Source organism: Sturnira hondurensis, unplaced genomic scaffold (genome assembly GCF_014824575.4).
Source record: "Sturnira hondurensis isolate 20B ecotype Veracruz unplaced genomic scaffold, ASM1482457v3 Scaffold0017394, whole genome shotgun sequence".
NCBI classification, from domain to species: domain Eukaryota; kingdom Metazoa; phylum Chordata; class Mammalia; order Chiroptera; family Phyllostomidae; genus Sturnira; species Sturnira hondurensis.
In genome coordinates, this window is record NW_028090025.1 from 6,376,228 (window position 1) to 6,400,236 (window position 24,009).

The 24,009-nt window shown below is 45.2% G+C and overlaps 1 protein-coding gene across 1 annotated transcript in view; it reads left to right on the plus strand.

Annotated features, from left to right (window-relative positions):
• The first annotated feature begins 13,504 nt into the window (after positions 1–13,504).
• TMC7 (transmembrane channel like 7) overlaps positions 13,505–24,009 on the plus strand; it is a 59,456-nt gene continuing 48,951 nt past the window's right edge. Inside the window, exon 1 of the mRNA XM_037067726.1 lies at positions 13,505–13,739. Coding sequence (XP_036923621.1) covers positions 13,673–13,739 — 67 coding nt within the window. The 5' untranslated portion in view covers positions 13,505–13,672. The remainder of the gene's footprint in view (positions 13,740–24,009) is intronic.

A 24,009-nucleotide genomic window follows, 5' to 3' on the forward strand; every position in this document is an offset into this window, starting at 1 on the left:
GACAAAGATAACAAAAGGGAGGATTGAAAGTGGAAGGTGTGGGGTGGGTAGGGCAGGGGAGAGTGTTGGGGGGAAAATGAGGACAACTGTAACTGAACAACAATAAAAGAATTTTAAGGTAAATAGTGTATCATTTCACTCATATGAAGTATCTAAAGTGGTCAAAATCATAGAAACAGAAAATAGAAAGGGTGGGGAGAAAAGAAAAAGTGAAATTAGTATTTAATAGGTATAGAGTTTCAATTTTGCCAGATGAAAACTTTCCAGAGATCTGTTGCACAACAATGTGAATATACTTAACACTACTAAACTGCACACTTAAAAATGGTTAAGATGGTAAATTTAATGTTTATGTGGTTTTTGCAGCAACTTAAAAAAAACTGTTCCAGGCCCTGGCCAGGTAGCTCAGTGAGATGACTTAGAAAGTCATCCAGATACGCCAAAGTTGTGGATTTGGTCTATGATCAGAGCATGTACAAGAAGCAATCAACGAATGCATAAAAAAGTGGAACAACAAATTGACGTCTCTCTCTCTCTCTCTCCCCCCCCTCCCATCATTTAATTGAAAAAAAAAACTGTACCATTACATAAATACAACTGTGATTATTGCAGCGCAGGAGGGGTATGTAGTGCTATAAGATTTTAAAATCAAATGGGGATGCGGAGAGGCTTCCATATGGAAGTGATGCTTTGGATAAGCACAGTCCGAGTTAAAGAGGGGAGAAGGGCAGGCAGCACGTGCAGAGGGAGCAGCCCATGCAAAGATCCCAAGGAAATAGGGAACTTGGTGAGTCTATGGTGCAGTGATCTTCAACTTTCCTGCTTTGTAAGTCAAATAGATGATGATGATGAGAGCAGCCAACATGTACCGAAAATTAATCCACATAGTTAGTTACTTAATTAACATCAGTGGTAAGTGCAGAGATTCTGAACCAGACTACTTGAGTCAAATTCCATCTCTGCGATTTCCCTACTAGCTTCATAGTCTTGAGCAAATTATTTTTTGCTGTGCCTCAGTTTCCTCATCTGTAAAATGGGGACAATAACAAGACCTACCATACTGGGCTGTTTCAAGGATCAAATGAGGTAGCATATACCATGAGTTATATTACATATGCAGTGCCTGTAACACTGTAAGGGCTATATACGTGTTTGTTAAATAAAATAAAATGCAGTTGCATGCCACTAACTATGCTAACAACTTTACATGCTATGATATTCAATATATTGCAGAATGGTCACAAATTCCTTCCATCCGTGTAAACAGACTTTTTGCAAATGCAACCTGGAAGAATCAGAATCCATCTTCTCATGTACAAGAAGGGTGCACCCCACACCAGCAGGGCTAATATTGATCCCTGAGAGGCCCCTTGGCCCTATTCCTCCCACAATTTCCCCTCTCAGGAAATGACCACTCCACCCTTCCAGACTGCTGCTCAGCTCAGAAAACTTGGAGAAATCATCAATATTTCTTCTATTTTTAAGCCTCACATCTGCTCTGTCAGCAAATCCTGGTGGTCTAATCTTTAACTTATGTCCAGAATCTGGCTGCTCCTCACTGTATCCATGGCCACCTCCCTGGTCCAGGGTACCATCACCTCTTGATCAGTGTACTGACCTCTTCATGGTCTGCCTGCACCCATCCTGATGCTTCACCATTTATTCTTAAGCCAGCAGCCAGGCCGCCTAGGGCACTGTTAGATCCTGCCCCTCACCTGTTCAAATCCGTTCAGTGGCTCCAACCTGACCCAGAGTAAAAGCCAAAGTCCCTACAATGGCTTGTGAGACCCCATACCCTGCCCCATCACCCTTCTGACCCCCACTGTTCCCCACTTTGCTCACTCAGCTCCCCTGCACTGGCCTTTCACCTTCTAGAGCGCTCCAGCACAGTCCTGCCTCAGCGCTGTTGCTCTTGCTGTTCCCTCTGCCTGGAGCAATGTTCCCTCGGGAATCGATGTAGCTCCCTCATCTCTTTTGTGTCAGGCACAAACAGATGGCCATAACCATCTTCCTCACCACTCTCCTTTCATCTGCATTTTGCCCGCAGCTGTGAGCACCTCTTTATACTTCACAAACAGCACTTCACACTCATTACCACTAGTGACACCTACACAACCCCATAAGAGAGATATGAGTGGAGTCAAGAGTCACATTGTCCCCAACAGCAATTTTTGATGGAGAAACAGACAAAACCAGGGAATTTGCACAGGACAATTTATTCATCATAAAAGAGCTGTGAGTCAACCATGTCTTCTGGCTCTTTTCCGGGAGTCTTTATCTCAAGCAGAAAGCCTCTGTGTGCAGTGATTAGCCATGTAAACTGTTTGGACAGATAAGACAATGAACCTTGCCTCTACCACTCTCTACCTGTGTGACATTAGGAAAGTTGCTGGCCCTCTCTCTGTCTCCCTTTTGTCACTCATCAAATAGGGAAGATAGTAGAACTTCTCTCATAGGGTTGTTCTGAGGATTGAATGAATTGAGATCTGGGATGCCACAACTAGCTGGTTAAAATAATTTTAATGTAATCATGGTTGTGTTTATTCGAGCACTTTTTTGAGAAGCCCAAACTCTGCTCAAGTTTCTTCAGCTAATCTGACGGGGAGTGACTGAACAGTATGAGGTCACCTATTTTATTTAATTATTTATTTTTAAAAAATTATTATTACTCAGTTACAGTTGTCCTGCCTTTTCCCCCATTGTTCATCCCTACCTCATCCCCCACTCCCATAGGCAGTTCCCCCATTGTGTGTGTCCATGAGTCCTCTGTTCATCTTCCTTTGCTTGCCCCTTCCCCTCCTTTCCCTTATTATCACCCTTTCCCCTCCCCTCTGGCCACTGTCTGTTTTTTCTTTATTTCCATGTCTCTGGTTCTATTTTGCTCACTTGTTTGTTTTGTTAATTAGGTTCCACTTATAGGTGAGATCATATGGTATTTGTCTTTCACCACCTGGCTTATTTCACTTAGCATAATGCTCTTCAGCTCCACCCATGCAGCTGTGAAGGGTAAGAGTTCCTTCTTTCCTTCTGCTGTGTAGAATTCCATCATGTAAATGTACCCCAGGTTTTTGATCCACTCATTTACTGATGGGCACTTAGATTGCTTCCAGCACTTGACTGTTGTAAATTGTGCTACTATGAACATCGGGCCCATAGGTTCTTTTGAATTGGTGATTCAGGACCCTTATGGTATAGTCCCAGCAGTGGCTGGATCAAAAGGAAGTTCTATTTGTAGTTTTTGAGGAAAGTCCATACTATTTTCTACAGTGGCTGCACCAGTCTGCATTCCCACCAACTGTGTACTAGGGTCCCCTTTTCTCCACAGCCTCACCAGCAATCGTCATTTGTTGAATTATTTATGATGGCCATTCTGACTGGTCTGAAGTGGTATCTCATTGTGGTTTTAATTTGCATCTCTCTGATGGCCAGTGAAGTTGAGCATTTTTTCACGAGTCTATGGGTCCTCTGTATGTCCTTCTTGGAGAAGTGTCTGTTCTGGTCCTTTGCCCATTTTTTAATTGGATTGCTTATCTTCCTGGCATGGAGTTGTGTGATTTCTTTATATATTTGGGGGATCAAACCTTTGTCTGAAGTATCATTAGCAAACGTGTTTTTCCATACACTTGGTTCCCTTTCCATTTTGTTGATATTTTCTTTAGCCATGCAGAAGCTTTTTAGTTTGATGTAATCCCATTTCTTTATTCTTTCCTTTATATCCCTTACCTTGGGGAATGTATTGGTAAAAATATTGCTGCATGGAATATCTGAAATGTTCCTGCCTGTTTTCCTCTAGGACTTTTATGTTGTCTTGACTTATATTTAAGTCTTTTATCCATCTGGAGTTTCTTTTGGTGTATGGTGTAGCTTGGTGGTCTAGTTTCTTTTTTTTGCATGTACTTGCCCAGATCTATCAATACCATTTGTTGAAGAGGCTATTTTTACTGCATTTTGTGTTCCTGCCCCCTTTGTCAAATATTAACTGACCATATTGACATGGGTTTATATCTGGGCTCTCTATTCTGTTCCATTGGTCTGAGTGTCTGTTCTTATGCCAGTACCATACTGTTTTGATTATAGTGGCCTTGTAATATAGTTTGATATTGTAGTACCTATTGGGATCCCTCCTACTTTGTTCTTCTTTCTCAAAATTTCCGGGGCTATTTGGTGTCATTTATGGTTCCACATACATTTTTAAAATATTTGCTCTATATATGTGAAATATGTCATTAGAATTTTGATAGGAATTGCACTGAATCTACAGATTGCTTTGGGTAGTATAGGCATTTTAATGATGTTAATTGTTCCACTCCATAAACATGGTTTATGCTTCCATTTATTTGTGTCTTTCTTCATTTCTTTCTTCAGTGCTGTGTAGTTTTTTGAAGAGGTCTTTTACCTCCTTGGTTAAATTTATTCCTATATATTTTATTTTTCTTTTTGCTGTAGAAAATGAGATTTTCCCCTAAATTCTGTTTCTGGTATTTCATTGTTGGTATACAAAAATGCTTTCAACTTCTGAATGTTGATTTTGTATCCTACCATTTTGCCAAATTCATTTATTAAGTTGAATAGTTTTTAGGCGGAGTCAATAGGGTTTTCTACGTACACTATCATGTCATCTGTAAACAGTGACAATTTTACTTCTTCCTTTCCAATTTGGATGCCTTTTATTTCTTTGTCTTGTCTGATAGCTGTAACTAGAACTTTCAATACTATGTCGAATAGAAGTGGTGAAAGTGGACACCCTTGTCTTGTTCCTGATCTTAATAGGAAAGTTCTTAGTTTTTGTCTGTTAAGTGTGATGTTGGCTGTAGGTTTCTCGTATATGGCCTTTATTATGTTGAGGAATGCTCCCTCTATTCCCACTTTGCTGAGTGTTTTATCATAAATGGATGCTGTACTTTATCAAATGCTTTTTAGCATCTGTTGATATAATCACGTGGTTTTGTCTTTGTATTGTTTATGTGATGTATTACATTTATTTATTTACAGATATTCTCCCATACTTGCAGCCCTGGGACGAATCACACTCAATCGTGGTGTATGATCTTTTTAATGTGTTACTGGATCCGATTTGCCAATATTTTGTTGAGGATTTTAGCACCTGTGTTCCTCAGTGATGTTGCCTGTAGTTTTCTTTCTTTGTTGTGTCTTCATCTGGGTTTGGAATTAGAATAACACTGGCCTCATAAAAAGAGTTTGGAAGTCTTCCCTCTTCTTGGATTTTTTGGAATAGTTTCAGAAGAATCGGGTTTAGCTCTTCTCTAAATTTTCCAGTGTGGTAAATTTCTCCTGTGAATCTGACCGGCCCAGGAGGCCAGCTATTTTAAAGGTGTTTCTAAGGCTTTGGTCACAAAAGGAGTTTAATCGGTGCTTTTGGGAAGAAAGTGGCTGTGAAACGTCTATAGCAACCAGAAGGCAGGCTCCCCGGAGGCAGAACGGAGCAGTTGCCACCCCCTGGAGCACTCATTATGTTCAAGATACAATTTTATTCTGCCATCCCCTGAGAGGATGGTGTTTACACACTGCAGAGATGCTTGTGATGAGTACAAAGTGACGTAACCTCTGAGCCTCTGCTAATCGTGTCTGTGCTCAGTTCAAGGATTTCAGTCTACTCACACCTGCTCACGTGCGCCCCCTTGTGGGAAGTCCCCATGTCTGCCCAGAAGATGCGGTTGCAGGAAAGGGGAGCTCACCTAGGCTACGTACCTCCAGCTACAGCCTAAGGATTGGTACTTGTAATTCTTGTTTCTGTGTCACTGGAAACAAGCATATATTATACGTATTTCTATAAAGTTGTACAAGCATTATTTTTATTAGTTCAAAAGTCTTATAAAATAGTTTTAAAGGGTAATATAAAATTGAAAACTCCACAGGTGATTCTGAGGGGCATCCTAGATTAAAGATTAAAATATTATGACCTTATAAATTGTGATGGTGATGTGTAGTTGAAGAAAGTGAACATGCCAATAATAACAAAAGTTAACATTTATGTCCTGGCTGGTGTGGCTCCGTTGATTAGATCATCATCCTGTGACTGAAAGGTTACGGGTTTGATTCCCTGTTAGGGAACCTACCTGCATTGCAGGTTTCCCCAGTCCAGGTAGGTATGATCGATCCCCAGTCTGGGTGTGTATGAGAGGCAAGCAATCAATACTTCTCTCTCACATCGATGTTTCTTTCTCTCCCTGCCTCTTTCTAAAAGCAGTGAAAGTATGTCCTTGGGTAAGGGTTAAAAATAATTTTTGAAAAACTAATATTTGTGAGCACTTATTCTAAATGCATTTAGTTTCCACAGCGTCCCTGTGAGGGAGGTGCTTGTGGTAGCCAGCCTCCAAGATGGTCGTCAACTATTCTCACCCCATGTGTTCAGGCCCCTGTGTGTTGTCCTCAGGAACCAAGGAGGGCCAGTCTGTGTACCCAATGGGATATTGGTTGGGATATTGTGGAAATGGGGTATTGTGGAAATGACAGAATGTGACCTCCGTGACTGGGTCACAAAAGACGCTGTAGCTGCTGCCTTTTACTATCTGTTCTGAACCATCTGCTCTGGGAGAAGCCAGCCACCACGTTGAGAGAACACCCAAGAAGCCTTGTGGAAAGACCCACACAGGGAGGAACAAAGGCCAGGATCCAATCAAGGATCATGAATTGCATTTAGTTTCATGCCTCTTTATTCTCCTTTAATCCTTCAACCTTTAATTTGTCCCATTGTTGTTTTTTTTGTTTTTTTTTTGTTTTTTTGTCATTCAAAACATCAGCATCTTTGGAACATCCAGGCCAGTTGCCTCGCAGGAAGTCCCATGATCCGGATTTGTTTCTTTCCTCCTGGACTGATTCAGTTCATAGATGAGTTGTGTCGTGTTAGAAGTTTTATCCCATTGGTGTTGTCAACCCACAAGTTTGTGGGTCGACAAACTTGGCCCACAAGTTTCTCTAATGTGCAGATATTGTTTCTTTTACGCTGGTGATCGGGAATCATGTTGCTATTTGACTTGTTTTTGAAATTACAACAATTCAACAGACCTACATCTTGACCCTGAGAAAGGATCCTAAAAAAGAATTATAGACGTTAGCAAAAGGAATATCATTTACAGACCTAACTGGAATATGAACAAGTAAAAATATTCCATACTAGATGCCTTAAACTTCCCAGATTCATCAAGGCAAACAACCCTAACATCACCATTAGTGGGACAGTCTGACATCATGTGTCTCCTGGTGGTAGAACATGAAATATACAAAGCAGTAAAACTTCCCCAACAAATTTTGGGAACTAATTTAGGGCCACTTTTTTTTTTACATGGCCAACACCAGGTACAGTTATATAAAAAGAAGAAAAAACATAACCACTTACTAACACAAACATTGAATGAAAAAATTTAGTGTATTTAACAAACATTTAAGCACTGTTCCAAGTGCTTTACAAAGATGACCTCATTATGTCATCTTTTAACAATTTTAAGAGCTAATCTACGACTGGCAGGACTGGGGTGGGAGCGAGGGGGGAAGACCAGAGACATTAGCTCTCAGGCACCAACCCTGCACTTGCAAAACCCAGAGTGTCTCCTTAAGTGTGGCGCCGGCACCCTGCCAGCAATACCCTAGCCCCAGCCCTATGTTGGCAGCAGGCACCGTTATTCGAATCATTTGATAGGCGAGAAAACAGGAGTACAGAGAAGTTTAGCAACTTGCTCAGTTCACACAGTGAGTGAGCGGCAGAGTCAGCAGTGGAATCCAAGCTGTCTGGCTCCAGGACCCAGGCTCTCGACCACCTCTCTCTGCAAATAGGACATTTTAATGTAAAAAAGAAGGATTACAGAGCAGAACATAACAGTCCCAAGAAAGGAGACTTTGCTACTTGACACACTCATACTCATGGATAAATGCACCTGAGGGGGCTTGAAATAAAATTTAATGCCGCAACGTCCTGTGCTCCACAGCTTGGTGGTAAGTGCAGAAAAGAACTGATGGGGAGAATTTCCCTGCCTGGTCACAGAGGGGTCACTGGGCCCCGGTTTTAGGCTTGTGAGCAGCCCCAGGGGAATACCAGTCTCGGTTTTGTTAGTGAAACTGGAAAAGCTGGTGTTCGTGCTGCCTGCCACCCTCAGACCCAATAAGCAGAGACAGAGACTGACTCTTTATAGCGCTTTATTCAGATGGCTGGCATTTTGGAAAGACAGCAGGTTATGCACCCTAACAGACCATTTTACATTTCATTTCAAGCCAGCCTTTTTGAGAAAGAGGGAAAAGTGTAGGTAAGGGGTTGGGAATTCAGGGAAATAAAGTGTAGGTAAAGAATTTGGAACTCAGGGAAAAAGTTAATTAGATAAAAGTTGCCGTCTGGCAATTTCCCTAGCATCCTTTTGTCTGTTGACCAGTGATTCTTGATCTGTGTCCTGGGTGACTTTTAATCTGTGTCCTCTGTCCTGTGCCCTTGACGATTCTCAGTATCTGTGTCCTGGGCAGCGGGATGTCTCTCCCTGGGACACAATGGCTCAGATATCATCTTGATTGCTTGTGGTCTTCTGGAGTCTGTATCGGTTATAACCCCAGTTCCTGAAACAATACGTGCATTCATCACTAAGCTTATTAACTATTACCTAAAACTAAAATTTTCCAAATCTTGGGTCTCCCCATCACTAGGATTCAGCTCTTGGAGGAAAGGGGATTAAAACAGGATTGTCCCTGGAAGACACAGGATAGTCTGTGCTAGGTAAAAAGAGGGCGTGGCTTAGGGCTGCAGTTAAGGGGCTGCAGGGCAGGGAGGCAGGAAGGAAGTGCTTTTCAGATGGGCCTGTAGTCCACCTGTGAGGCCCCTGGGAAGGGACATGCTTGTGTGTGGGGACAAGACCATAAACCCTTAGGTCTTATAACAACTGGTTCTCTCCCTCCAGCAAGGAGAGAACCTCTCTCTGTGAAAGGGCCCTCTGCTGGCAGCCAAGAACCTGGAAAACTAAAAGTGAACTGGGCCTCTCCTGACCTCAGAGGTGTGTAACCTTTTCTGAATTGCTTTGCAATTTGCCTTAAGATGGACTCTCATGACTCCACATAAAAAAGTATTGCATTTAAGAAAATTTTAAAAAATCATTAAGAAGCAATTCATACCAGGAAGAAAGAGATTTCCCCGCCTCAGCCCATTGTCAACATGGTCCAGAGAAAATGCCGGTAGGAACATTTTCTGACCCGAGTTTGGAGCCCTCTTCACAACCCTGAAATACACCTCCCAGATCCATTGGTGCACCCGCCCAGACCGAGCACCTCTGTGTGTCAGACAGTGAAAGAGAAGGGATAAATAAAAGTATTTATAATTAGATAAGTCTAATGAAATAGTGGATGGCTTCGAGAAGAAACATTGCTAAGTCTTCAGCTACAAGAGTAGAGCAATATAGGAGCATGGTAGCCACAACCCAAACATCCTGAGTGGCTTTCACTTTCTGAAACAGGGGATAACTCTTGGCAGATACGGGGACTAAGTCATATATATTCTCCTCACATCGTACATGGTAGTAGCATTCCCGGAAAACTCAGTACATGTTCAAAACAGCCAACAATACAAAATGCTTACTTGTCAAGTGGAGTTTGTTCAGATCATTAGAACAGGATCTCACCTGCTTGCATGTCTCCTCGGACCTTTAGTGGTGGGTGTCCGAGGAAACGGGGAGTTTATTGTGTGGGAGGGGACCGATCTGCTCACTGACAGAGAACAACCTGGCTCTCGCCCTTGAATTAAAAGCCAGTAGCATCCTCTCAGGATGGAGACTGCTAAAGGGTATCCTCACGTTTCCAAAATTCTCCCCAGGAGGCAGTATTATCCCAGCTGGGAACCACTGCTCTGATCCATTTACTTTGCAAATATGAAATCAGTGGACTCCATGGGTGAAACGGTTTGTCTGTGATCACACAGCCAGACCAGTAGGGCTAGTTATTATTAGCAATTATATACAACAATAAAAATGATCTGATTAGCATCTTTGTGCTTTTCTAGTACGAGTTTGGCTCAAGAGGAAACATACTGATAAAGAACAGTTGTCTTATAATATGTGTCAAGATAATAACTTTCATTTCTCAGCCATGGCTGCTCTGACCTCTGGGTGGGCAAGGCTTGAACAGGGCAGGGAGACAGAGAGGCAATCCGCGCCTTGCCTTGGGCAGTGGTGCTCGGGGTAGACGATCACTGGTGGGGGAAACCAGGGAAGAGGAGTATCACTCTGTCCCTCTTTTAGAGGAAAGTGTGGTTCTTATCTCTGTAAAATGGGGACTGAAGGTTCCTACTGTCTTCTTGGGGATGATGAAAATTAAACAAGGCATTGTGATCATAAGGGTTTGGTACAAAGTAAGTTATCAATAAGTGGCTATTATTATCCCCCTAATAATAAAAGAGACCTCTCACCATTTATACTCTATCATGGAAAATAAAGTAGACAAAAGTTGTACCAAAAAAGTGCTAGAAATGAGAAAGCCCATAGAGGGCGCTGTGGCAACACACACATGTGCCTCCCCTGGAAACAAAGCAATACATAGAATCAAGGATCTTTTTTTGGTTCCTACCTGCCATGCTTCTGTCTGAATTTCTGCTTGTCTGGAGTCCAGCCTTCTTCCTCTTCTCCTTCCTTCCAACAGAAGACTTTTGTGATCTTTTCCCTAACAACGACCCCATTTCTATTCGTGTAAAATTAGTCCTCAGTCAGGAGGGAGGAGTCTCTTTCAGGAGCCTGGGCTGTGTCTCCTATCCCACAGAGAACCTGAGGCTTCTCCTGGCCAGAAAGCAGACCCTAGCAACAGCCAGGAGCCAGGAGCCGGGTGACATCAGCAGCAGCAGAGGAAGGCCAGGAGTTCTGAGCCTTCTCTCTAGGGTCACTGCTCAGTCACCGCCATCTCTACCCCATTCTGTTTTCCATCTGTAAAGAAAATGGGTTACACCCATCTCCTTCCACAGCTGTGGGCTAGGATAGCAGTTGGGGGGTGGCCCCTGGTGAAGAAGGGAAGACAGAAACATTATTTCACAGTAAAAATAGCCATCATTGACCCTGCCCAAGTGGCCCAGTTGGTTGGAGCGTTGTTGGTACACCAGAAGGTTATGGGTTCAATTCCTGGTCAGGGCACATACCTAAGGTGTGGGTTCCACATGCGGCCTTCCTCCTTCTCTACAATCAATAAACGTATCCTAGGGTGATTTTTAAAAAAAGAAATAACTATCATTTATGACACTCCTCTGGGCTACAGACTTCAATGGTAATTTTTTTTAAAAGTCAAACATGTATTGGTAATATCTATACAGTACAACAAAATAGCCCTCGCCGTTGTCCTGAGATGTACTGTGCATTTACAAACACGGACATCTTGTTTTTTCTTTACCCAAATGGTAGCTCACCTGCTACACTTCTGCACCTGGCTTCTTTAACTTACATACTTCTATAGAGACAACTTCCTATGTGTCTACATATAGAGCTATATATTAGCTGAACATGTGTGTCAAATTTGATTCAAGCAGCCTCCTTTCTATGGAGATTTAGGCTGCTTCCACTCTTTCACCGCTACCAACAACAATGCAGGGAATGTACACATGTCATTGTTTGTGTTACAACATTGAAAGTTTTTATGGAGTTGAATTTATCATGCTTTTTGGCTTCTGGGTTTGGGTCAAATTTAGTAAGGACTTCCCCTCTCAGATACCTTGAGAAAAACCCTATTATTAGCCCTGGCTTGTGTAGCTCAGTGAATTGAGTGCGGGCCTGCGAACCAAAGGATCGAGGTTCGGTTCCCAGTCAGGGCACATGCCTGGGTTGCAGGCCAGTTCCCAGCAGGGGACGTGTGAGAGGCAACCATACATTGATGTTTCTCTCCCTCTCTCCTTCCCTTCCCCTCTAAAGATAAATAAACCTTTAAAAATACATAAAATAAATAAAATCTTTAAAAAAACCCTATTATTATTATTATTTTAGGATTTTCATGGTTTTACTATTTACATTTCTATCTTTGGATTTTGTTTTTATATAAGTTGGTGTTTATTTTGTTTATGATGTTGGTGTCCAGGTTAAAGTTCCCTCCTCCCCCCACCCCACAGATGCTCTGCTCAGGCCCTTCAGGTGACAATCTCACTACAGCTCAGAATCTAGTAGCATGTGCCCATTTTACGGATGAGGAAACAGAGGCTCAGAGAGGCTGAGGCATGTGGTCCAGCTCACTCAGGAAACAACTGGAAAATAGGTCCCAATTGGAAACCCAGTGACCCTACCCTTAATACAATAAAAATAGTCTTTATTTTGAACAAGGCAATTATTTTAAAAAACAACAAAATTTCTATTTTGGAGCAGTTTTAGAGTTACAGGGAAATTTTCAGAATAGTACGGAGGGTTTCCATACAGCTCAGACTCAGTTTCTCTGATTATTACTATCTTCCATCAGTATGGTACATTTCTCCCAATAGATGAGCCAAGATTGACACATTGTTATTATTTGAAGTCCACACTTTAGTTGGGTTTGCTTAGTTACTTTTATGTAGTATGTAGTCGTGCCTCCCCTGGGCTGGGATGGTTCTCAGATTTTTGCCTTTTTTGATGGCCTTGACAGTTTCACGGAGCTGATGAGGTATTTTGTAGAATATCCCTTGATTAGGGTTTGCCTGATGTTTTTCTTATGACCAAACCGAGGTTATGGGTTTCGAGGAGAAAGCCCCTCCTCGAAAGCCCCTCCTCATTTTCATGACCTCCTATCAAGGGTGCACACCTTCAGCATGACTTAAGACTGTTGATGGCGACTTTGATTGTCTGCGTGAGAGTGTCTGCCGCCTGTTACCCAGGGAGAGTTACTCACTTGTGTGCCCCGCCCTCCCTTTCCCTCCAGTTCTCTTTGGGAGAAAGTCACTTCGTGTAACTCACGCTTAAAGAACGGGGCGTTATGCGCCACCTGCTTGAAATATCCACGAATATTATTTGGACTTCTTCTGCATAGGACCTTTCCTCGTTATCTAGTTAACTTGGCAATTACTAGTATTATGTACAAATGTATATACAGTTACATTTATTTATTTGGCATTTACTTTTAATCCCACGTTTTCAACCGCACACGGTCAGATGTATACAGGCGGGGATGAAACACAGATATGGATGGTGTCAACTTTAAAAGACAAACAGCATGGAGGGAAAAGTTCTTTGGCACCTTTCTCAACAAGTCATCCAGCTCCGCACTCAAGAGATGTCTTACGCATTTACAAACAAGTGTATCTTTCCCTCCCGCCCCGTTCTGTACTCAAATGGTAACTTATTTGAAACACGTATTTGTCATTTGGTTATTTTTATCACACTTTTTAAAAATTTGAGCGAGCTATCTGGGAGTCCGCCCCTTATCAGGCCGCCGCTTGTCAGGCCGCTGGACCGAGCCGTCCCGGACCTCCAGCCACCAGCCCACCCCGGAGCCGGGCGCGGCGGGGCCCTGCAGCACAGCACCGCCTGCCGGCACGTCCGGGCCGCGCGCCCTGCCTCTCCAGCGGCTCCGCGCGCGGCCGGCGTGGGAAGAGCTGTCTCCGCGCCCCCACCCCCAGCCTCTGTGACGTCCACGCCGGAACCTGGAATCCCGGCTCCTTGAGCGAAGGGGAGGAGGCGACGGCGGCGGCGGCGGTGGGACCGGGAGCGGGGCTCCCGCGGCCTCTCCGGTGTTCGAAACCGCAGCCATGAGCGAGTCCAGTGCCAGTGCGCTCCCGCCGGGCAGGCCCAGCAGGCAGCCCTTCATCCATCCAGGTAGGGCGGCGGGACGGTGCTCCTAGCGGTCGGAGGGCACACGGCGGGCGCGAGGTGCCCGGAACGTGACGAGGGCCCGGCCTCCCCCCACCGACCAGTCCTTGGGAAAAGCGGTCTTTCTTACACCTGCTGTTCCTCCTCTGACCCATCCTCACCCAGCTGGAAGAGCGCATGCCCTCCAAAAGGAGCACTAGAATAGGAGTGTGGACCGTGGTGGCTTTTCTTTCCAGTTGCTAGCCGAGAGATCCCAGGCTAGTCACTAGCCTTATCTGTTAAATGAAAGGATTTTGAGATCCCCGCCAGTTCTGACGTTCTGGTAGGAGGTGCCAGACCCCAAACATTTCAGGGTTTACAATTAATTAGGTGGGCTTGGAACGGAATTCGGCCTCAACTGTTTGGTGCTGTGTGATCTTGGGTAAGTGGCATGCCTTCTCTGAGCCTCATATTCTTAAGTACTAAAATGAGAATAGGATGTTGGGGAGATTACCTGGGAGAAAAACGTGTGAAGTGCCTAGCACAGTGCCTGGTACAGAGAAAGCACAATAAGCGGTAACCAAGCAAGCATTATCCTCTCTCTCTCTCTCTCTCTCCCTCTCTATTTTTCTTTTTTCTTGGGTGAAAGTTGTGTCCTTCTTTGTAAATTTTTACAAAATTATGTACAACCACTACCCGATCAAGAAAGAAAAATTGCCAGTACCCGAAGCAAGCTTCCTTGTAGCATTTTTATCTTATATTTGCTTTTGGCAAAACACAAGACCATATTGTGAATTTTATCTCAGTGTTTTCTCTAATTAGTTTTGAGAATAGGGGTTTTGTTACAAGGATTCACAGTAAAGTATGAGTGCAGATTTGGGCACTGGGCCCTTCTCATTGGATCGTCCTCAACGTCTAGAAGCAGAAGAGAAGACGTCCAGAAGGGACCCACACCCTGGGACCCTGCTCAGGAATCAGAACTCAGGCTGGGTTGGGTGATAGTTCTTATTTAGCTCATTATTAATACAGCTGGCAGCAGCCCAGTTTTAGCTTTACAACAGTGGTCATTCAAGGGTTTTTGTTGTTGTTGTTGTTAGTGTTTTTTATCTTCCTCTTATTTTAGCTCAGTCCATCACATTTAAGCTGCCAATCATGGCTCCCTATACAGAGGCCATGAGATGCATCTCTTTTTTTTTTTGATATTTACTGGGTGTTTAAGAAAACTCTAAGCATCTTTTTACAAGTGTTACAACTGGCCCTTCTAAAGTCTCCCCCACTCCTTGGACAGGTCATGTTTTTGACCTTGTAGCCACCAGCATGCATGGAAGTCTCAGAAGCGACATGTGTAGAACTTGGTAAACGGTTAGCTGTTATATGGGCATCATGGGAGTAGAGTTGGAAGTGGGCAGGAGACAAGGGGGGTTTGGTTTGCAGAATCGGCCATGTGCCTCTAAGTGCTAAAACAGATTATACCACTCCCCTTTGTAATGAAAACTTTCCAGTGGCTTCCCACATCTCTGAGAATAAACTCCAGGCTTTTCTATGGTGGCCTACAAGGCCTGGGGATCTGACCCCAACCTTCTTTCCAGGCCCTCATCACCCTTAACCCATCCTCTCTAGCTACTCTGGCTGTCTTGCCATTCCTCCAACATACCAAGGTTGTTTCTGCCTCAGGGCCTTTGCATCTGCTGTTCTCTTTGCCTGGACTATGTTTCTCTTTGCTCTTTGTATGGTAGCCTCCTCCTCCTCCTGTCAGATCTCTGTTCAGATGTCACTTCAGAGGGGTGGACCTCTGGAGTTATCTCTGAAGAGGTACCCCCATCTCGCTTTCCCTGACCTTGCCTATTCCTTCAAACACCACCATCTGAGGTCATATAGTTCGCTTTGATTGTAGCTGTCCCTCCTTCTAGAAAGTGAGTACCATGAAAGACAGGGATTTTGTCTTATTCCTGTAGGACCTAGAACCATGTCTGGTACATAGTAGATACCAAATAATGGTGAATAAGTGAAGGGAAGGGAGGCAGGTGTATCATAGTGTTTGCAAGTCTAGACTCTGCTTCCCAGATGCAAGTCCTCGTTTTCCCATTTACTGAATTTGTCTTTGGGCAAGGCACTGAATGGCTTGGTGCCTCAGTTTCCTGATGTATTAAGTAGAGATTATGATAGTATCTACTTCAGGGGGTTATGATAAGGATTAAGAGAAGTGATTAGAATTTACTGTTTATATTAGTTATTTTGGCTGTGTTACAAACTCAATGGCTTAGAACAGTAATACTCATCATCCTACAGTTTCTGGTGGTCAGGACTTTGGGAATGACCTGTCTAGGTGGTTCTGGCTCGTGGGCTTTCATGAGGTTGCAACCATAGTGTCAGACATGCGGTCGTCTGAAGACTTGCCTGTGGCTGGAAGATCCCTTTTAAGATGACTTGCTCACATGGGGATGGTGAACTGACACTGGCTGTTGGCCGGAGGCCTCAGTTCCTTTCCACATGGACCTCCCAGGGGGCTGCTGAGTGTCATCCTGACATGGTGGCTGGCTTCCCCCAGCAGACGATCTAAGAGGAAGCAAAGCAAAACCTGTGATGTCCTCTAGATCTGGTATCGAACATCACACTGTAGTATTTCTGCAATACTCTATTGGTCGCATGGGTCAACCCTGTTCAGTGTGGAAGGAGCCTAGATGAAGGTATGAATGTCAGGACACTGGGGGTAGAGGATGGATTGGTGGGGACCATCCTGCAGCCAGGCTGCCATGGGACCATGGGAGTGTTAACTGTTGTTGTTAATGTCTCCACTTTCCCTACTAGACGATAAACTCCAAGAGGCAGGGGCTGGGCCTGTTGGGCTCACCACTGGGTCCCCATGCTTAACACGGTGTTTACTGAAGGATTGCTTAGTGTAGCAAGTTTTCAATAAACATTAGTTAAGGGATATTATTTGTGGTTTTGCTCCTGCCTTAGCTTTCATATGCCCCCTCCCCCCTACATCTGCCTGATCGTCTGCAAGTTGCTCCTTGAGCCTGAGAAACTCCCCATGCACCCTCTCCTGGGGCCATTACCTTACTTCTTTATAAGGCATACTGCTCTTCTCTTCTTTCAATTTGGTGTCACTTCCCCTGAAGCCTTCCTTGATTACCTCTCTTCCTTCAGGCTGGACCATGTGCCCCTTCTCTGTGCCCACAGAGACCTTGGCCTCTCCCTGTGAAAGTATCCATTGAACTGTATTCTCAAGTCTCTTGAGCTGTTTTGCTTTTAAGGGTAGGGATGGGGTTCAGACATTGACTTAGCCCTGTGGCCTTGAGCACCTTACTTACTTTTCTGAGCCTCAGTTTCCCCATCAGTAGTAGGTGGAGGACCACCTCGACCCAGGGTCCCCTAGAGAGGACCATCTGAGCATTCATGGCTGCTGCACTGCTTCTCCTCCAGGACCCAGCCACCAGCAAGCCCCTTCCTGCATCTCCTTGCTCATGTCTTTGCAGTTGCTGTTCCCTCTGCCTGATACACCTTCACACTGCTCTTCCTGTGCCAGCTCCTCACACTTCTGATCTCAACTTCAGTGCCACCTCCTCCAAGAGGCAAAACCCCCACTCTATCTCAAGTAACCCCCGGGAGACATTCTGCCCACCCCTGGGCCCCTCAGCCCCAAGGTGCCTGGTATGTTCTTTTTGTGTGGAATAAAATAACTCTTCTTGGCTTTTTCCTTTTGCCAAATGTTTTTGCTATTCTAGTCACTAAGTACTTCACACCACGTCATCTTCAACTAGCATGCATGCAGTGGCTGTTTTTCTAGTCGAAGTATAATTCCCATGACAGAATCAACCATTTCAAAGTGTACAATTCAGAAGCATTTAATACACTCAGTGTTGTGCAGCCATCACCTCTATCTGCTCTCAAAATATTTTCATCGCCCCCAGAGGAAAACCCGTGCCCTGTGAACAGTCACTCCCTGTTTCCCCTCCCCAGCCCCTGGCTACCACCAGTCCGCTTCCTGTGCCTATGGATTTACCTGTTCTGGGCATTTCACATACGTGGACTCATACAATAGGTGACCTTTTATGGATGGTTTTTTCCACATAAAATAAGTAATGTTTTTGAGGGTCATCCACATGGTAGCATGTGTCCATACTTCATTCCTTTTTATGGCTGAATACTGTTCCTTTGTGTGGGTATGTCCTGATTTATCCATTTACCCACTGGTGCACATTTGGAGTGTTTCCATCTTTGGCTATGAGGAAAAACATGGCTAATGAACATTTATGTACAAGTTTGTTGTTTTAACATCTATTTTCAGTTATTTTGGGGCATTCTACCCAGGAGTATATGGTAATTCTGTGTTTCACTTTTCGAGAAAGGACCAGATTCAGAGACTCCTGACCCTTCTGTGGGGAGTGACCATGACCATTATGTCATTGTTCAGTGGGGGAACCGAAGTGACTCACCCAAGATGATCTGATGGCCGTGATGTGGTGGCAGGGCAGAATTAAGAACTGTGTGATGGCTAGAATGGTGTGACCTCTTCTCTCTCCTCCTCAAGGTGCACCACTCTTAGGAGGGGACCTGGAGGGCCCTGATGTGACTGTATTTGGATTGACCCCACTTGCTAGAGGGCCAGACTTGGTCTGGAAGGGTGAAGGGGTACAACTGAACAGCCCCATTAGACTCCTCCTGTGAGGGGAGCTGGAACTTTTTCATTTTTTAAATTGATTATGCCATTACAGTTGTCCCACTTCCCCCCCTTCATTCCCCTCCACCCTGCACACCCCTCCCCCCCCATTCCCCCCCCTTTAGTTTATGTCCATGTGTCACAAGTTCTTTAGATTCTATATTTCCCACACTATTCTTGCCCTCCCCCCTGTCTATTTTCTACCTACCGTCTATGCTACTTATTCTCTGTACCTTCTCCCCGCTTCTCCTCCTCCCACTCCCCTGTTGCTAACCCTCCATGTGATCTCCATTTCTGTGGTTCCGCTTCTGATCTAGCTGTCCTCTTAGTTTGCTTTTGTTTTAGGTGTGGTTGTTAGTAACTGTGAGTTTGCTGTCCTTTCACTGTTCATATTTTTATCTTCTTTTTCTTAGATAAGACCCTTTAATATTTCACATAATAAAAGCTTGGTGATGATGAACTCCTTGAACTAGACCTTATGTGAGAAGCACTTTATCTGTCCTTCCATTCTGAATGAAAGCTTTGCTGGATAGAGCAATCTTGGCTGTAGGTCTTTGGATTTCATGACTTGGAATACTTCTTTCCAGCCCCTTCTTGCCTGTAAGGTCTCTTTTGAGAAATTAGCTGACAGTCTTATGGGAACTCCTTTGTAGGTGACTGTCCCCTTATCTCTTGCTGCTTCTAGGATTCTCTCCTTCACTTTAATCTTGGCTAATGTAATTAGGATGTGATTGGTGTGTTCCTTCTTGGGTCCAACTTCTTTGGGACTCTCTGAGCTTCCTGGACTTCCTGGAAGTCTATTTCCTTTGCCAGATTGGGGAAGTTGTCCTTTATTATTTGTTCAAATAACTTTTCCACCTGTTGCTCTTCATCTTCCCCTTCTGGTACCCCTATAATTCGGATGTTGGAACATTTAGAGATGTCCTGAAGGTTCCTAAGCCTCTCATTTTTTTTTTTATTTCTTATTTCTTCATTCTTTTCTGTTTGGTCATTTTTTTCTTCCTTCTGGAACACTCCATTGATTTGAGTCCCAGTTTCCTTCCCATCACTGTTGGTTTCCTGTTCATTTCCCTTCATTTCACTTAGTTTAGCCTTCATTTGTCCCTCTAATTTGTGACTAAAATCAACCAGTTCTATGAGCATCCTGATCACCAGTATTTTGAACTGTGCATCTGGTAGGTTGGCTATCTCTTGGTCACTTAGAAGTATTGGTTCTGGGGCTTTGAGCTGTTCTTCTTGAGCCATAATGTTTTGGTCTGTTGGCACCTGTTAGGTATGAGGGGCGGAGCCTTAGGTGTTCACCAGGGCTGGGCAACCCAGTTGCTGGGTTGTGATGCTGTATGTGGGGGCAGGGTCAGAGAGGGGCAATGGGGCTTATTCCACGCTCTCTCTCAGATTTCAGACCCCTCTGCTGCTTCCCGCAAGCAAATTGGGTCCTTCTGCTGCTTGTTCCCGGATGTGTGGGCTTGTGCACCTCCAGGACCCTGTGGGTCTCTCCAACAAACTCTCTGTGAGCCTGGGAGCCTCTCCCGGCACCTCGACCCCTGAAAGTTTTTCCAGTTGGTGCTTTTAGGCTTTAATTCCCATTGCTGGGGCGCTGATTTGCACAGTCTGTCTCACTGCTGGCTCCTTTGCCTGGTTTATCTGCGCGCAAATGTGTGACCACGGTCAGCCAGCCTCCTTGCACCCTCACTGGGTCCGCCCGTTGCCACCCCATGCCTGGGATCTGCCAACCTCTGCCTGTGCGCCTGGGTCGGTCTGGCCACTTTTTCCCTGCATGACCCTGCTCTTCCAGCCGCTGACTCCGCCCCTCTTACTGGTCTTTGTTGTTGTCAGACTTCCGTACAGTTCAATTTTCTTCTGTCTGTTTGGTTGCATTTTTGTTACTAAAACTTTGTTGTCTTTAAACTTGGTTGTGTGAGGAGGCACAGTGTTTCCACCTACGCCCCCATCTTGGCTGCTGGACTGGTTTTGTTTTTTAAAGATAAATGAAGAGAACCTCCCTCTGGTGGTAGTTTTCATGGAGCCACCTGGCCTAAGTGCGAATCCTAACTTGGCCAGTTTCCAGCTGTGTGACCTTGAGCAGATCCTGTCCCTTCTCGGAGCCTCAGGTTTCTTCTCTGTAAAGTTGGGAAAATCACACCCCCACCAGGGTCACTAAGAGGATGTAAGGAGATAGCATGTCAAGAGCCTAGCACCACACCAGGCAGCTATCACGTGAATGATAGCTGTTAGTATTATTATAACTGGGGCTTTTGTTGCCCTATTGTTGTAAGATTTGATGACTGCATGGGCGATGTGCCTATCTTTTCTGGAAATATGCTATTTATTAGATATTTATATCGTTAAACAAACTATTCTTTGGGTTGTTTTGGTCCTACAGAGGTATTAAACTTGAAGTAACCATTCAGCCTTCAGTGTTTATTTGGTTCCCCTTATCTGCTAAGCCCATTCATCCGGGTCATTCATCACCCTTAAATGGGCCGGGGAGGGAGAGATCACCTGCAGGTCTGGAGCAGTGGAGATCCCACAGGCCCAGCGTCAGCCTGGAATGGTTCTCTGATGAGTCGGCCATCTGGCTTCTTTTTTTCTGCTGTCCCTGGAAGAGTCAGAATTCTGCCCAGCAACGGAAGCCAGATTAGGCCCAGAGGCCCTGGATAGCTCTTATCACTTTTGTTTCTTTTAGGAAGTGAAGAATTTAGAGGGATAAAAGGGGGAAATGACTTTTCGGTATTGTAACCTTTATTGTAGTCTGGTTGTGTTTAAAAGGAGCATTGTTTGGGTGTGCGACCCACCCAGACTTTCTGTGGGGCTGCCCCTCCACCCACCAGGAAGAGCAGGGAGGGAACTGTCCCTGCGCCTTGGCCAGGCACCCGGCATGGGGGCTGGTGGTGAAAGGAGCAGGCCGGGGACACACTTTCATGAAGCTTCTGGTCAAGCAGGGGAGACACGAAACAGGAAAAGGCAAAAATAGGGTAGTTACAGCCAATCAGAAACTGCCGAAAAGGAGATAAACAGGTGATGGGATAGAGAGGGAGAAGAGGGGAACTGCTGAGTGGGAAGGCCTCTCTGAGGGGAGGTCTTCTGAGGAGGTAAAGGAGTCAGTGCCGGTGACTCTACGAAGTGCAGGCGGAAAGAGCGTTCAGAGGGAGGGCCAGGAGGAGCAGAGGGCTGGAGGTGGGAATGACCTTTGGGCATTTGAGGAGGCTCCCAACTGGAGGTTAGGGTGGAGATGGAATGAGGAAAAGCAGGAAACAGTTCCAGGGAACTGGGAGGCCTGGGTCAGCTCTTTGATTTCAGTTTTAAATGTGTCGCTTCCTTGAATTTCTTGCAGCAACTCAATGCAGTAGGTATTATTTGCCCATTTTACCCCTGTGGAAACTGAGGCTCTGAGAAGTTGACAAGCTCCTGAAACAGAAGGACATTATGAAGCCAGAGCCGGTGTGTCCATGTATTCATTTGACAGATGTTTATTTGAGCACCTGTCACGTGTCAGGCCCCATGCTAATCGCCAAGGGGGTCCAAGTAAGTCTTTGCCCTCAGCGTTCAGTGTGAGGGTGACTTTTCCCACAAGTGCCCCCGTCTGCCACGGATGAAAGTAAACAAGACTGAGACATGATCTGCTTGGGGAGGAGAGGTGGCCAATCCCTCAAGAGAGAAAGGCCCCGAGCGGTGGCCATTTTCTCAGGGGAAAAAGGCCTTGAGCCCCTTCCTCCAGGGGCTTTTATTGGGTTGTAATACACAGGAATACATGGCGGCAAGGATCAAACAGTAGATAACATTTTAAAGAAATCTAAAGGCTTAGTCTGAATCAGAGTCTATCAGGAAGTGAGTTGCAGAAACTTAGGGAGACATACTCATTTCCTGCTCGGACCCTTAACATATGAATGAAAGCACTCTTAGCAGAGCAGATTTCAAAGGTTCTTCAGGAGTTCTTTGTGATGCCCGATTAGCACCCCCCTCAACACACACATGCTCTAGCAAGGCAAGGAGCTGCACCCTCCCCATCAGGTATTCAGGCTTAAGGGGATTAGAGCCAGGAAGTGCTTCTCCCAGAGGACATGGGGACTCAGGTGATGTCACATAGCCGGAGGGCACGGGTCTATTGCTCGCTCTTTGTTGCAGCACCCCCCCCCCCAGTCCTTCCATGAAGGCCTCTCAAGTGGTCGAGTCTGGCCTAGGTTGCTCCCTGCTGTGAGGAGACTTATCCATCATGGACTTCCGACCATGCTTTGGGGTTAGGGAGGAAACTGAGGCAGCATTTGCTACCAGAGACAAGCTTTGTCTCCTGTGGCTCACATTCCAGAGGTCACTTGCTCATCCTTAGCTACAGGGGGTTGGGGGTAGGGGTTAGGGTTACAATTCCTGAAACCAGGCAGAGCGGTCCACAACAGTTTAGACCTTAGCTCAGCCTGGGCAAAGTTTGTGTCTTCTCCAAACTTTCCATTTTGCAAAATCAGGATGGTACTTGAAGTCATTGTGAGAGCCATGGGAGGTAAGTATGTAAAGAGTTTGGCATAACCATGGCACATGGTAAATACTAGTTGTAAATACTATGGTAATTACTAGTTTTCATGAATGTCACTTCCAAGAACTTTGGAATCTCTTGTAGAGATGTCCTGGCCAAGGAGGATGAACATTTCACATAAGAAGTAGCTTGTTTCATAGCAAGAAGATCCCCCAGTGCAAATATAAATCTTCATGTCCGTTAAGTTCATCAGTAAATAATGTCAACCGATGGTCATTGGCACCAATTCAACACCAACAGGAATCCCCAATTTGGAATGCGGTGAAGAAGGAAACTCTTTTCGGTGCAAAACAACTTCACTGTGACATAGCACAGCTTGGCTGGGGAAACAGAACGGCTGTGAGACAGCGCTAGGGCCAGGCGGCCCTGGGGCCCAGCCCCTCTCCAGCTAGACAGCTCTGTTCTGCTCCACTCCTTGCTGGTCTGCCTTGCATTGCACTGGCCTGCCCCACTGTGCTTTGGTCTGCTCTGCCCTGCGCTGGTCTGCTCCGCTCCACTCTGCTCTGCTCCAGGGAGACATCTTCAGTGTTTTAGCTCAGCCAGGGAAACACACCCTTCAGTCTTCAGTGGAAAGGAAAAGTGCTCTGTCAGAGCCAGAGGGCAGCTGGCTTATATGAACAGAAGTCCCCATCCTGGTCCCTGATTGGTCTGTCCTCTTGCAAATGAGGACTCCAAATCCTTGCGGTTTGAGCCAAAAGGCACTATCCTAACTGGTTAGAATAGAGCCTCTCCAGTTGGTAGAAGCTGCACAACTCCTATTGGATGGGGAAAGCCTCAAGTCTTATTGATTGAAATAGAATTCCAGGAACCCCTTTATAAGGGCTGGCTTAGATGGCAGGAACACAGTGCAGGCAGGCAGGTAGGTCAGTGCAGATGCAGATAGTTTAGTGCAGGCTTGTTCCTGAAGGGCAGTTTGCATGAGAAATCCCTGTGTAGAAATGGCTGCTAGCCTCTTTTTTTTTTTTTTTTTTAAATTTGAGGCCAGTTGGCCACAGGGAGTCCTCCTCAGTAGGTGTCTGCTTTCTCAGGGCTCACAATAACTAAGTCAGTTTATCAGAAAGTAACTACACATGTATAGCACAGTGTTCTAGGCACTGCTTTAAGCC